At 44.2% G+C, this 16,820-nt stretch overlaps 1 protein-coding gene across 1 annotated transcript; it reads left to right on the forward strand.

Moving 5' to 3' along the window:
* Positions 1-10,195: 10,195 nt before the first annotated feature.
* Positions 10,196-16,532, forward strand: SUMO2 (small ubiquitin like modifier 2). Its single transcript, XM_073663143.1, has 4 exons — positions 10,196-10,356; positions 13,242-13,373; positions 14,800-14,871; positions 16,167-16,532. Exons 1-4 carry the CDS (start codon positions 10,336-10,338, stop codon positions 16,227-16,229), a joined length of 288 nt encoding a protein of 95 aa, XP_073519244.1. The 5' UTR covers positions 10,196-10,335; the 3' UTR covers positions 16,230-16,532.
* The last annotated feature ends 288 nt before the right edge of the window (positions 16,533-16,820 follow it).

The following is a 16,820-nucleotide window of genomic DNA, read 5'->3' on the forward strand; positions in this document are numbered from 1 at the left end:
TTCTGACCCGTGTAACCAGTGATGTATATTTCTGACCCGTGTAACCAGTGATGTATATTTCTGACCCGTGTAACCAGTGATGTACAGATCTGACCCGTGTAACCAGTGATGTACAGTTCTGACCCGTGTAACCAGTGATGTATATTTCTGACCCGTGTAACCAGTGATGTATATTTCTGACCCGTGGAACCAGTGATGTACAGATCTGACCCGTGTAACCAGTGATGTATATTTCTGACCCGTGTAACCAGTGATGTACAGATCTGACCCGTGTAACCAGTGATGTACAGTTCTGACCCGTGTAACCAGTGATGTATATTTCTGACCCGTGTAACCAGTGATGTATATTTCTGACCCGTGTAACCAGTGATGTACAGATCTGACCCGTGTAACCAGTGATGTACAGTTCTGACCCGTGTAACCAGTGATGTATATTTCTGACCCGTGTAACCAGTGATGTATATTTCTGACCCGTGGAATCAGTGATGTATATTTCTGACCCGTGTAACCAGTGATGTACAGATCTGACCCGTGGAACCAGTGATGTACAGATTTGACCCGTGTAACCAGTGATGTATATTTCTGACCCGTGTAACCAGTGATGTACAGATCTGACCCGTGTAACCAGTGATGTACAGATCTGACCCGTGTAACCAGTGATGTATATTTCTGACCCGTGTAACCAGTGATGTACAGATCTGACCCGTGTAACCAGTGATGTACAGATCTGACCCGTGGAACCAGTGATGTACAGATTTGACCCGTGGAACCAGTGATGTATATTTCTGACCCGTGTAACCAGTGATGTACAGATCTGACCCGTGTAACCAGTGATGTACAGATCTGACCCATGTAACCAGTGATGTATATTTCTGACCCGTGTAACCAGTGATGTATATTTCTGACCCGTATAACCAGTGATGTATATTTCTGACCCGTATAACCAGTGATGTATATTTCTGACCCGTGTAACCAGTGATGTATATTTCTGACCCGTGTAACCAGTGATGTACAGATCTGACCCGTGGAACCAGTGATGTACAGATCTGACCCGTGTAACCAGTGATGTATATTTCTGACCCGTGTAACCCGTGATGTATATTTCTGACCCGTATAACCAGTGATGTATATTTCTGACCCGTATAACCAGTGATGTATATTTCTGACCCGTGTAACCAGTGATGTACAGATCTGACCCGTGTAACCAGTGATGTATATTTCTGACCCGTATAACCAGTGATGTATATTTCTGACCCGTGTAACCAGTGATGTACAGATCTGACCCGTGTAACCAGTGATGTACAGTTCTGACCCGTGTAACCAGTGATGTATATTTCTGACCCGTGTAACCAGTGATGTATATTTCTGACCCGTGGAACCAGTGATGTACAGATCTGACCCGTGTAACCAGTGATGTATATTTCTGACCCGTGTAACCAGTGATGTACAGATCTGACCCGTGTAACCAGTGATGTACAGTTCTGACCCGTGTAACCAGTGATGTATATTTCTGACCCGTGTAACCAGTGATGTATATTTCTGACCCGTGTAACCAGTGATGTACAGATCTGACCCGTGTAACCAGTGATGTACAGTTCTGACCCGTGTAACCAGTGATGTATATTTCTGACCCGTGTAACCAGTGATGTATATTTCTGACCCATGGAACCAGTGATGTATATTTCTGACCCGTGTAACCAGTGATGTACAGATCTGACCCGTGGAACCAGTGATGTACAGATTTGACCCGTGGAACCAGTGATGTATATTTCTGACCCGTGTAACCAGTGATGTACAGATCTGACCCGTGTAACCAGTGATGTACAGATCTGACCCGTGTAACCAGTGATGTATATTTCTCACCCGTGTAACCAGTGATGTACAGATCTGACCCGTGTAACCAGTGATGTAGAGATCTGACCCGTGTAACCAGTGATGTATATTTCTGACCCGTGTAACCAGTGATGTATATTTCTGACCCGTATAACCAGTGATGTACATTTCTGACCCGTGTAACCAGTGACGTATTTTTCTGACCCGTGTAACCAGTGATGTACAGATCTGACCCGTGTAACCAGTGATGTATATTTCTGACCCGTATAACCAGTGATGTATATTTCTGACCCGTATAACCAGTGATGTATATTTCTGACCCGTGTAACCAGTGATGTATATTTCTGACCCGTGTAACCAGTGATGTACAGATCTGACCCGTGGAACCAGTGATGTACAGATCTGACCCGTGTAACCAGTGATGTATATTTCTGACCCGTGTAACCAGTGATGTATATTTCTGACCCGTATAACCAGTGATGTATATTTCTGACCCGTATAACCAGTGATGTATATTTCTGACCCGTGTAACCAGTGATGTACAGATCTGACCCGTGTAACCAGTGATGTATATTTCTGACCCGTATAACCAGTGATGTATATTTCTGACCCGTGTAACCAGTGATGTATATTTCTGACCCGTGTAACCAGTGATGTACAGATCTGACCCGTGTAACCAGTGATGTACAGATCTGACCCGTGTAACCAGTGATGTATATTTCTGACCCGTGTAATCAGTGATGTATATTTCTGACCCGTATAACCAGTGATGTATATTTCTGACCCGTGTAACCAGTGATGTATATTTCTGACCCGTGTAACCAGTGATGTACAGATCTGACCCGTGTAACCAGTGATGTATATTTCTGACCCGTGTAACCAGTGATGTACAGATCTGACCCGTGTAACCAGTGATGTACAGTTCTGACCCGTGTAACCAGTGATGTATATTTCTGACCCGTGTAACCAGTGATGTATATTTCTGACCCGTATAACCAGTGATGTATATTTCTGACCCGTGTAACCAGTGATGTACAGTTCTGACCCGTGTAACCAGTGATGTATATTTCTGACCCGTGTAACCAGTGATGTATATTTCTGACCCGTGTAACCAGTGATGTACAGATCTGACCCGTGTAACCAGTGATGTACAGTTCTGACCCGTGTAACCAGTGATGTATATTTCTGACCCGTGTAACCAGTGATGTATATTTCTGACCCGTGGAATCAGTGATGTATATTTCTGACCCGTGTAACCAGTGATGTACAGATCTGACCCGTGGAACCAGTGATGTACAGATTTGACCCGTGTAACCAGTGATGTATATTTCTGACCCGTGTAACCAGTGATGTACAGATCTGACCCGTGTAACCAGTGATGTACAGATCTGACCCGTGTAACCAGTGATGTATATTTCTGACCCGTGTAACCAGTGATGTACAGATCTGACCCGTGTAACCAGTGATGTACAGATCTGACCCGTGGAACCAGTGATGTACAGATTTGACCCGTGGAACCAGTGATGTATATTTCTGACCCGTGTAACCAGTGATGTACAGATCTGACCCGTGTAACCAGTGATGTACAGATCTGACCCATGTAACCAGTGATGTATATTTCTGACCCGTGTAACCAGTGATGTATATTTCTGACCCGTATAACCAGTGATGTATATTTCTGACCCGTATAACCAGTGATGTATATTTCTGACCCGTGTAACCAGTGATGTATATTTCTGACCCGTGTAACCAGTGATGTACAGATCTGACCCGTGGAACCAGTGATGTACAGATCTGACCCGTGTAACCAGTGATGTATATTTCTGACCCGTGTAACCCGTGATGTATATTTCTGACCCGTATAACCAGTGATGTATATTTCTGACCCGTATAACCAGTGATGTATATTTCTGACCCGTGTAACCAGTGATGTACAGATCTGACCCGTGTAACCAGTGATGTATATTTCTGACCCGTATAACCAGTGATGTATATTTCTGACCCGTGTAACCAGTGATGTACAGATCTGACCCGTGTAACCAGTGATGTACAGTTCTGACCCGTGTAACCAGTGATGTATATTTCTGACCCGTGTAACCAGTGATGTATATTTCTGACCCGTGGAACCAGTGATGTACAGATCTGACCCGTGTAACCAGTGATGTATATTTCTGACCCGTGTAACCAGTGATGTACAGATCTGACCCGTGTAACCAGTGATGTACAGTTCTGACCCGTGTAACCAGTGATGTATATTTCTGACCCGTGTAACCAGTGATGTATATTTCTGACCCGTGTAACCAGTGATGTACAGATCTGACCCGTGTAACCAGTGATGTACAGTTCTGACCCGTGTAACCAGTGATGTATATTTCTGACCCGTGTAACCAGTGATGTATATTTCTGACCCATGGAACCAGTGATGTATATTTCTGACCCGTGTAACCAGTGATGTACAGATCTGACCCGTGGAACCAGTGATGTACAGATTTGACCCGTGGAACCAGTGATGTATATTTCTGACCCGTGTAACCAGTGATGTACAGATCTGACCCGTGTAACCAGTGATGTACAGATCTGACCCGTGTAACCAGTGATGTATATTTCTCACCCGTGTAACCAGTGATGTACAGATCTGACCCGTGTAACCAGTGATGTAGAGATCTGACCCGTGTAACCAGTGATGTATATTTCTGACCCGTGTAACCAGTGATGTATATTTCTGACCCGTATAACCAGTGATGTACATTTCTGACCCGTGTAACCAGTGATGTATTTTTCTGACCCGTGTAACCAGTGATGTACAGATCTGACCCGTGTAACCAGTGATGTATATTTCTGACCCGTATAACCAGTGATGTATATTTCTGACCCGTATAACCAGTGATGTATATTTCTGACCCGTGTAACCAGTGATGTATATTTCTGACCCGTGTAACCAGTGATGTACAGATCTGACCCGTGGAACCAGTGATGTACAGATCTGACCCGTGTAACCAGTGATGTATATTTCTGACCCGTGTAACCAGTGATGTATATTTCTGACCCGTATAACCAGTGATGTATATTTCTGACCCGTATAACCAGTGATGTATATTTCTGACCCGTGTAACCAGTGATGTACAGATCTGACCCGTGTAACCAGTGATGTATATTTCTGACCCGTATAACCAGTGATGTATATTTCTGACCCGTGTAACCAGTGATGTATATTTCTGACCCGTGTAACCAGTGATGTACAGATCTGACCCGTGTAACCAGTGATGTACAGATCTGACCCGTGTAACCAGTGATGTATATTTCTGACCCGTGTAATCAGTGATGTATATTTCTGACCCGTATAACCAGTGATGTATATTTCTGACCCGTGTAACCAGTGATGTATATTTCTGACCCGTGTAACCAGTGATGTACAGATCTGACCCGTGTAACCAGTGATGTATATTTCTGACCCGTGTAACCAGTGATGTACAGATCTGACCCGTGTAACCAGTGATGTACAGTTCTGACCCGTGTAACCAGTGATGTATATTTCTGACCCGTGTAACCAGTGATGTATATTTCTGACCCGTATAACCAGTGATGTATATTTCTGACCCGTGTAACCAGTGATGTATATTTCTGACCCGTGTAACCAGTGATGTACAGATCTGACCCGTGGAACCAGTGATGTACAGATTTGACCCGTGGAACCAGTGATGTATATTTCTGACCCGTGTAACCAGTGATGTACAGATCTGACCCGTGTAACCAGTGATGTACAGATCTGACCCATGTAACCAGTGATGTATATTTCTGACCCGTGTAACCAGTGATGTATATTTCTGACCCGTATAACCAGTGATGTATATTTCTGACCCGTGTAACCAGTGATGTATATTTCTGACCCGTGTAACCAGTGATGTACAGATCTGACCCGTGTAACCAGTGATGTACAGATCTGACCCGTGTAACCAGTGATGTATATTTCTGACCCGTGTAACCAGTGATGTACAGATCTGACCCGTGTAACCAGTGATGTACAGTTCTGACCCGTGTAACCAGTGATGTATATTTCTGACCCGTGTAACCAGTGATGTATATTTCTGACCCGTGTAACCAGTGATGTACAGATCTGACCCGTGTAACCAGTGATGTACAGTTCTGACCCGTGTAACCAGTGATGTATATTTCTGACCCGTGTAACCAGTGATGTATATTTCTGACCCGTGGAACCAGTGATGTACAGATCTGACCCGTGTAACCAGTGATGTATATTTCTGACCCGTGTAACCAGTGATGTACAGATCTGACCCGTGTAACCAGTGATGTACAGTTCTGACCCGTGTAACCAGTGATGTATATTTCTGACCCGTGTAACCAGTGATGTACATTTCTGACACGAGTAACCAGTGATGTACAGATCTGACCCGTGTAACCAGTGATGTACAGTTCTGACCCGTGTAACCAGTGATGTATATTTCTGACCCGTGTAACCAGTGATGTATATTTCTGACCCGTGGAACCAGTGATGTACAGATCTGACCCGTGGAACCAGTGATGTACAGATCTGACCCGTGTAACCAGTGATGTATATTTCTGACCCGTGTAACCAGTGATGTATATTTCTGACCCGTATAACCAGTGATGTATATTTCTGACCCGTATAACCAGTGATGTATATTTCTGACCCGTGTAACCAGTGATGTACAGATCTGACCCGTGTAACCAGTGATGTATATTTCTGACCCGTATAACCAGTGATGTATATTTCTGACCCGTGTAACCAGTGATGTATATTTCTGACCCGTGTAACCAGTGATGTACAGATCTGACCCGTGTAACCAGTGATGTACAGATCTGACCCGTGTAACCAGTGATGTATATTTCTGACCCGTGTAACCAGTGATGTACAGATCTGACCCGTGTAACCAGTGATGTACAGTTCTGACCCGTGTAACCAGTGATGTATATTTCTGACCCGTGTAACCAGTGATGTATATTTCTGACCCGTATAACCAGTGATGTATATTTCTGACCCGTGTAACCAGTGATGTATATTTCTGACCCGTGTAACCAGTGATGTACAGATCTGACCCGTGTAACCAGTGATGTACAGATCTGACCCGTGTAACCAGTGATGTATATTTCTGACCCGTGTAACCAGTGATGTATATTTCTGACCCGTATAACCAGTGATGTATATTTCTGACCCGTGTAACCAGTGATGTACAGATCTGACCCGTGTAACCAGTGATGTATATTTCTGACCCGTGTAACCAGTGATGTATATTTCTGACCCGTATAACCAGTGATGTATATTTCTGACCCGTGTAACCAGTGATGTACAGTTCTGACCCGTGGAACCAGTGATGTATATTTCTGACCCGTGTAACCAGTGATGTACATTTCTGACCCGTATAACCAGTGATGTACAGATCTGACCCGTGTAACCAGTGATGTATATTTCTGACCCGTGTAACCAGTGATGTACAGATCTGACCCGTGTAACCAGTGATGTATATTTCTGACCCGTGCAACCAGTGATGTATATTTCTGACCCGTATAACCAGTGATGTATATTTCTGACCCGTGTAACCAGTGATGTACAGTTCTGACCCGTGGAACCAGTGATGTATATTTCTGACCCGTGTAACCAGTGATGTATTTTTCTGACCCGTGTAACCAGTGATGTACAGATCTGACCCGTGTAACCAGTGATGTATATTTCTGACCCGTATAACCAGTGATGTATATTTCTGACCCGTATAACCAGTGATGTATATTTCTGACCCGTGTAACCAGTGATGTATATTTCTGACCCGTGTAACCAGTGATGTACAGATCTGACCCGTGGAACCAGTGATGTACAGATCTGACCCGTGTAACCAGTGATGTATATTTCTGACCCGTGTAACCAGTGATGTATATTTCTGACCCGTATAACCAGTGATGTATATTTCTGACCCGTATAACCAGTGATGTATATTTCTGACCCGTGTAACCAGTGATGTACAGATCTGACCCGTGTAACCAGTGATGTATATTTCTGACCCGTATAACCAGTGATGTATATTTCTGACCCGTGTAACCAGTGATGTATATTTCTGACCCGTGTAACCAGTGATGTACAGATCTGACCCGTGTAACCAGTGATGTACAGATCTGACCCGTGTAACCAGTGATGTATATTTCTGACCCGTGTAACCAGTGATGTATATTTCTGACCCGTATAACCAGTGATGTATATTTCTGACCCGTGTAACCAGTGATGTATATTTCTGACCCGTGTAACCAGTGATGTACAGATCTGACCCGTGTAACCAGTGATGTATATTTCTGACCCGTGTAACCAGTGATGTACAGATCTGACCCGTGTAACCAGTGATGTACAGTTCTGACCCGTGTAACCAGTGATGTATATTTCTGACCCGTGTAACCAGTGATGTATATTTCTGACCCGTATAACCAGTGATGTATATTTCTGACCCGTGTAACCAGTGATGTATATTTCTGACCCGTGTAACCAGTGATGTACAGATCTGACCCGTGGAACCAGTGATGTACAGATTTGACCCGTGGAACCAGTGATGTATATTTCTGACCCGTGTAACCAGTGATGTACAGATCTGACCCGTGTAACCAGTGATGTACAGATCTGACCCATGTAACCAGTGATGTATATTTCTGACCCGTGTAACCAGTGATGTATATTTCTGACCCGTATAACCAGTGATGTATATTTCTGACCCGTGTAACCAGTGATGTATATTTCTGACCCGTGTAACCAGTGATGTACAGATCTGACCCGTGTAACCAGTGATGTACAGATCTGACCCGTGTAACCAGTGATGTATATTTCTGACCCGTGTAACCAGTGATGTACAGATCTGACCCGTGTAACCAGTGATGTACAGTTCTGACCCGTGTAACCAGTGATGTATATTTCTGACCCGTGTAACCAGTGATGTATATTTCTGACCCGTGTAACCAGTGATGTACAGATCTGACTCGTGTAACCAGTGATGTACAGTTCTGACCCGTGTAACCAGTGATGTATATTTCTGACCCGTGTAACCAGTGATGTATATTTCTGACCCGTGGAACCAGTGATGTACAGATCTGACCCGTGTAACCAGTGATGTATATTTCTGACCCGTGTAACCAGTGATGTACAGATCTGACCCGTGTAACCAGTGATGTACAGTTCTGACCCGTGTAACCAGTGATGTATATTTCTGACCCGTGTAACCAGTGATGTACATTTCTGACACGAGTAACCAGTGATGTACAGATCTGACCCGTGTAACCAGTGATGTACAGTTCTGACCCGTGTAACCAGTGATGTATATTTCTGACCCGTGTAACCAGTGATGTATATTTCTGACCCGTGGAACCAGTGATGTACAGATCTGACCCGTGGAACCAGTGATGTACAGATCTGACCCGTGTAACCAGTGATGTATATTTCTGACCCGTGTAACCAGTGATGTATATTTCTGACCCGTATAACCAGTGATGTATATTTCTGACCCGTATAACCAGTGATGTATATTTCTGACCCGTGTAACCAGTGATGTACAGATCTGACCCGTGTAACCAGTGATGTATATTTCTGACCCGTATAACCAGTGATGTATATTTCTGACCCGTGTAACCAGTGATGTATATTTCTGACCCGTGTAACCAGTGATGTACAGATCTGACCCGTGTAACCAGTGATGTACAGATCTGACCCGTGTAACCAGTGATGTATATTTCTGACCCGTGTAACCAGTGATGTACAGATCTGACCCGTGTAACCAGTGATGTACAGTTCTGACCCGTGTAACCAGTGATGTATATTTCTGACCCGTGTAACCAGTGATGTATATTTCTGACCCGTATAACCAGTGATGTATATTTCTGACCCGTGTAACCAGTGATGTACAGATCTGACCCGTGTAACCAGTGATGTATATTTCTGACCCGTGTAACCAGTGATGTATATTTCTGACCCGTGTAACCAGTGATGTACAGATCTGACCCGTGTAACCAGTGATGTACAGTTCTGACCCGTGGAACCAGTGATGTATATTTCTGACCCGTGTAACCAGTGATGTATATTTCTGACCCGTGGAACCAGTGATGTATATTTCTGACCCGTGTTGACATACAGTGATGCACATATGCCTTGGACATTTGAGGTGATTACATGATTGGGAGGTTTTTCTACTGTGTGACAACCTAACAGGCCCGGGGGGGGGGGGAGTTCTGAGCCTGACAATAATCTGTAGGCCTCGGACTCAGCCACATGCTCAGCCCATAGCCCGAATTCATCGCACATACAGTTGGGCATGCGCGGTCTCTAACCACGTGGTCCACACAGCGGGATTCTCTGACGCTCTAGTATAGGAGGAGCTAGTCGGGGCCGCGCACGTAAGAACGCAGTGTTTGTACGTGCGCTTTCCCGGCAAACGACCCGCGCGGGTTTAGGCTCTTTGTGAGGAGGCGAAACTACCGGATACCGGCATTATACCCAGCATGGCGGACGACAAACCAAAGGTCAGGTCGTGTGCGGTTGTATAAATAGCGGACGGTTGCCGTTCTGCGGTGTGAATGAGGCCTGTAGGTGATGGCGTTGGTGGATAAAGGCTAGAGGCCTGGGAGGGATAAGTCGCTGTGTGCGGAGGGGGATGGCTGCCGCTCCTGTGGTCGGGGGTGCATGCGCCGCGCTGCTGTGGGCATCCTAGCATGGCTGCACCTAGAGCCTGCAGGGCGCCTGTACTGGGCGCTACCCAGACCCCGCACATTACAGGAGGCCAGGCAAGGCTTTCTTTTTTATTTATTTATTTTTTTATCGTGGCCTCCATTAGCCTAAGTGATCACAAATGTCTTCTCCCCATCGGATGCAGCCTCAGCATCCTTGCACGCCGTGTACAGCCCATGGATCTCAGTTGGAGGTCTCCAATGCTGTGTTCCTCCATGTGGTGGCGCTGTAGGAGATGTTAACACTTTGTGCCTGGCTCTACTGCAGCTGATTGGTAGATTCCCTTATCTAACAAGTGTTTGGCCGCATTAACCTGTTCCTTTACAACCCAAAAGACTGATGTGATTGTTACGGCTCTGTCCTAGGAAGTGCTAAGATTTCTACCCTCTCTATCGACTGCACACAATGTCCTTCCTTGTAATTCTCCGTGATCTCTATTGCTCCATCTTAGAGTATTGGTTGTTGCTCCTTTATACTGAAACTCCATCCAAACTATCAGACATGCTTATAAACATCAAGCACATTGTGTCCTTATGTATGCCCAGAGATTTCCTTTTAATAAAGGGTTAATTGCTTCCCATATTGGTAGAATATGCCATCACTTTAGTACCAGTGGGGGATCTGACCTTTGGGGTGCCCAATTCCTGTGTTTCATAGGGCTGCGGCTCCTCCGTTGCTTCTCTGTGCACAGCCTGGTGACCAGCACTTCAGTAAAGCTGTGCTATACTTCTACACAGTAGGTGGCTAGTGCCTCACTTTTCATGAAAGCCTGTGAAGGAGCAGCATAGCGGCCCCTTTATTCTCTAGATCAGTGGTAGCCCTAGAGGACGAACCTTCACTGATCATAGCAGGGCTGTGGAGTCAGTATAAAATGGACCAACTCCTAAAATATATAATAAATTGGGTACAGTAGTACAATGCAGTTTGTGCAGAATATTTTTTTCATAAGAATTTGGGAAAGTTATGAAATATCCTATAAATGTCTGTCCTATTCCTGATCTAAGGGTCTAGACCAGGGGTCTCAAACTTTGAATTTGGGGGGCCGCATTCTTTGTTCAATGTGACATTTTTAGTGATACCATTTTTTTTGTATACACCTTTTGAACATTTTTTCCGTGTTTATTTTTTTATGGCTTGGGTCGTTATGGATGTGGCGATAATAAACGTGCACTTTTTTGTGTTTACTTTAGTTTACATATAAAACAGCATTTTTAGTGCCCAATATTTTTTCATGCCTTATTTTATTTTTTATTTTTTTTTTTACAATTTTATTTCCCCCAATTGGCCACATACAGTAATATTGTCTTACAATTAGCATCATATAGTAATAATGGAAAACATCTTGTAGTAATGTGCCCCATCCAGGTCCCCATCCTGTGGCTATGTGCCCCATCCAGGTCCCCATCCTGTGGCTATGTGCCCCATCCAGGTCCCCATCCTGTGGCAACATTCCCCATCCTGGCGCCCATCTTGTACTAATGTGCCCCATCCAGGTCCCCATCTTGGGGCTATGTGCCCCATCCAGGTCCCCATCTTGTGGCTCTGTGGCCCCATCTTGTGGCTCTGTGGCCCCATCTTGTGGCTCTGTGGCCCCATCTTGTGGCTCTGTGGCCCCATCTTGTGGCTCTGTGGCCCCATCTTGTGGCTCTGTGGCCCCATCTTGTGGCTCTGTGGCCCCATCTTGTGGCTCTGTGGCCCCATCTTGTGGCTCTGTGGCCCCATCTTGTGGCTCTGTGGCCCCATCTTGTGGCTCTGTGGCCCCATCCAGGTCCCCATCTTGTGGCTCTGTGGCCCCATCTTGTGGCTCTGTGGCCCCATCTTGTGGCTCTGTGGCCCCATCTTGTGGCTCTGTGGCCCCATCTTGTGGCTCTGTGGCCCCATCTTGTGGCTCTGTGGCCCCATCTTGTGGCTCTGTGGCCCCATCTTGTGGCTCTGTGGCCCCATCTTGTGGCTCTGTGGCCCCATCGAGGTCCCCATCTTGTGGCTCTGTGCCCCCTGTGCTGTTCTTCACACACATAAAATAGAAAAAAAAAAAAGATGATTCTCACCTGTCCTCCGTTCCCTCGGCGGCCTTCCTGCAGATGTGGCCCGCAGGCACCACTGAGTCCGACCCCTTGACGATCCCGACCTGGTCCAGAAGGAGCCGCCGACAGCAGCGCTGCATTGCCGCACAGAGACTGTCTCCCAGCACAGCATTTTCAATGTCAGCCGCCGGCCAATCAGAGGCCAGCAGCTGACATCTGCATATGGCAATGACGTCATACTCGCTGCGCCGACACGCAGATATCAGCTGCTGGCCTCTGATTGGCCAGCGGCTGGCATTGGAAATGCAGTGCTGGGAGACAGTCTCTGTGCGGCAATGCAGCGCTGCTGTCGGCGGCTCCTCCTGGACCAGGTCGGGATCGTCAAGGGGTCTGTGCCTGCGGGCCGCATAAAGCAGCCTCAGGGGCCGCATGCGGCCCACGGGCCGCGTGTTTGAGACCCCTGGTCTAGACTTTTAGCTGAGATGAATCTGTGTTACAGTAAATTGATCACTTAAACATGAGCCATGTATGAGGGAGTCGTGGAGTCGGAGGTTTGGCTCACTGACTCCACAGCCCTGGATCATAGTGTGATGGCATACTTACAGCCTAAGGGGGTTTTCATGTCTTGTAACGTCTAAAGGCCCTTGATATTGCAGGAGAGTGTGAAAACTGAAAACAACGATCACATCAACTTGAAGGTAGCCGGTCAAGATGGCTCTGTCGTCCAGTTCAAGATTAAAAAACATACACCACTCAATAAGCTCATGAAGGCTTATTGTGAACGACAGGTGAGCGCTGCTATTATGTATTACAGGAAGAATGGCATACATTGTCTTCCCTTCAACATTTAGGTGTCTTTAGGATGCTTATGCTATGTTCACATTGTGATTTTACACTGACCTATATGAGCAGTGCCTCATTTATTGGATGCGACATCTTTTTTGCCCCCTGTCAGGCAGATATACATGTGTTTTGCTGTGTCTTCCAATAAAAAAAAAAAAAATCATTCTGTGGCATATGTAGGTGTCTTTCAGAGGTATACATTAATAAATTATGCGTGTGTAATACCTCTGACAAAAGGCCGAATGTGATGAGAGCCTTATTTTGTCACAGGTTATTTTTCATTTATGCAAATGCCCATCATTTATACTTCTATATTTTCATACCATGCAAATGGTGAATGCCTATCCTGTAGGTACGTCAGTAAATAGGGTGCTGCCCAGTTTTCCTTGGGGACAGGTTACCAGGCCCTTTTTGTTTTGGCACCATCATTTCATGTAATTAAAGGAAACTTTTCACATTGTACATGCAGTGCAATCTGAACAAATAAATGTTTTTGGAAAAATATTCCGTACAACCTGTGTAGTATTCGTTGAAGTCACTAAGCATTCTGGGCTTAGAAGTCAGTGTCTGGTCCTAATCGTTCCTGCCCACTTGACTCCTAAACCCAGAATGAGCTTTCACATAATAAAACACAAGGTATGCTAAATATATTCTCACAAACCTTTATTTCTGTCAGCAGAGCCTCTATTCTTAGAAATGTTGCCCTTAGATTGCATAGCATTTTAAAGGGAACCTGTCCTATACGCAAACTATTACCTTGCAGATATAAGGTTAATTTATGCTGTGAGCAGTGACTGAAGCCGCTCCGGGCACTTCTCTATAATTGAAAGCAGGCAGCTCTTGGGAGGAATAAAGGTCATTTCCTACCTGTAACTATTTGGGGACATGAGGGGTTCCCTTTAAAGTTGAAGGAGTGACTTTGTACGTGAAGAATAATTCTAAGGCTAAGTTCATATGAGCATATGAAAGTTTTTGTTTGTTTTTTTGCGCTTAATGTTGAAATGATCAGCCTAAATCTGGTACTAAAACATTCATACTATTTGAAGACAAGTTACTAATTTAATGCATTGTATTTGGTAATTTTGGCCACAACACCTATATTGTGATCAAAGTTCACTTGATGTCGCTGCTATATGTCAGCGCAATACAAGTGAATGGGGTTTCTTTTTTCCCCTGGGGATACTGTGACCTTGACAAGCAAGTTGCAAGAAGTTCAACCTCATTGGATTTTTTTTGTGAAAAGCTTGTCACAGTGCAACCCCAGTCACTTGTTCATCTAGCGAACTTCAGTCATGTGTTGTGGACAAAGTTGCCCTGTAGATCTAGCTTTAATGTTATTAGATGATCATGCTATTTTTCTTTGCCCCTTAGGGATTGTCAATGAGGCAAATTAGGTTCCGATTTGATGGCCAGCCTATTAATGAGACGGACACACCAGCACAAGTGAGTGATGATACCTAGCACAATCTGGTTGGTAAACTGTGTAGTAACAATTCCCACAATACGCCATAGGTTAAATGCCTGCCTGTCAGACAACCGGGCATGTGGAAATGATATCCGAAGCATTATTACTTTTTTTCCTTAATTGGAAAATCTAAATCGACTGAATCTGCTCAGAAATATTATGGATTTCACCGGTTGACATCCTGTAAGTGGACAGGTTTTATCTGTCCTGTGGGTCAGTGATGCAAGTGTCTAATGGCTGCGATCATGAGAATGGACTCTTATTTCCCTTGCTTGAATGCAATGGCTATTGCTCATGCACATCGCCACTCCAGTCCAAATCTGGTCTAAGGCCCCATTCACATGTTAAGTATTTGGTCAGTATTTGTAAGCCAAAACCATTTGTGGGTAAAAAATGCAGAAGTGGTGACGTTTCTATTATACTTTTCCTCTGATTGTTCCTCTCTTGGTTTTGCCTTACAAATAGTAAATGTGGCCTAAGAGAGATAAGAGTACAGTGCTCTGAGGTCTTAATTTTCATTCATCTCAAATTGATGGGAATCAAACCAATTTATAAATGCCTGTAACTTATTGATATCGTAAGTGATATTCTCAGAGCAGATCCTTCAATTTGAATTACTGAATCAAATCATCCAAGTCGTGAAAAGTATCAAGGATTTCTAGGTCTCATTTCCTGTTAAAAAAATAAATAAATAAAAAATTTGCCGTGGCATGGATGAATGAGAACTTGTTTAAAGGGGTTGTCCACTAGTGGTGAATTTTTTGCTGCAGCTTGCCAAATCCTTATGCCGGATCTAGCAGTCATCACTTGAACACAAGTGTGCGATCTGTCACCTGCCGACTAACGTCTCAGCTGCATTTTATAACACAACGTTGCAAGACATGGCTGAGACTCTGATCAGCACACTATGGCAAATATGCAAATGACATGAATATAATACATACTCGCGTTCACATGATTGCCACTGGAAGAGGCCAGTGGTGTGGATTTTTAACTGCGTGTGCATTACACACTGTAAGGATTTAGCACTTGCTGAAAGTTTCAACGGGTGGACAACCCCTTTTAAATGATGAGGTTTCTTCTATAGTTTGAAAATGTGATTTTGGTGAGTGGGAAAAAAAAACACTACAGTATAGACAGTAAATCTATTATTGGTGTTAGTTCCTTACGTTAATTAGTTTTATAAATACAATTTTTATTACTCTTGGGGGTTTTTTTATGGAAAAAAAATTACTTTCTAACTTTTTTTTTTTTTTTTTTTTTTTCTGTCCAGTTGGAAATGGAGGATGAAGATACAATTGATGTTTTCCAGCAGCAGACGGGAGGAAACTTCTAGAACGAGTTTTGCCCAGTCCCTCACCCACTGCCTCCACTGTTCAGTTTCCTATGTTCACCATCATCCCCCTCCCCTTACTGTACATACAATAGGGTGGATGTGTGTGTGTTATTCTAGGGGTTAATTTTTCACTCCTGCCCCCATTCCCCTTTTATCTTTGCTTTAATATCACCTATGATCCTGGACCAATTTAATTTGAGACGGCGGGTGCTTTGCACAGTCTCCCACCTCGCTCTATCTCTGTGCTCTCTACTTTTATTCCAGTAAATTATTTTGCTTTTTTTTTTTTTTTTTTTTTTTTTATACACACAAGCCGTCAACTGCTTATAGATTCAGATCTGCCGTTGCCAGTTGTGCCTCACATGGCAACTGTTGTGACACATCTGCTGGTCATTACTTAAGGGAGCAAGCCCACCTCTCAATTGTTATTTCATTATTTTATTTTTTTTTTTTTATTAAACTGATTAAGATTTTATAACTTTTGTATGTAGCTGTTACATGTAGCTGGGTGAATAGGAATAAAATGTAAAAAGCTGAAAATCTTAGGTAGAAATTCCCTTCCGGCATCTTGTTGTTTAAATAAACCTGGTT

This window comes from Phyllobates terribilis, unplaced genomic scaffold (genome assembly GCF_046119375.1).
Source record: "Phyllobates terribilis strain yellow unplaced genomic scaffold, ASM4611937v1 Scaffold_100__1_contigs__length_5926523, whole genome shotgun sequence".
NCBI lineage: Eukaryota > Metazoa > Chordata > Amphibia > Anura > Dendrobatidae > Phyllobates > Phyllobates terribilis.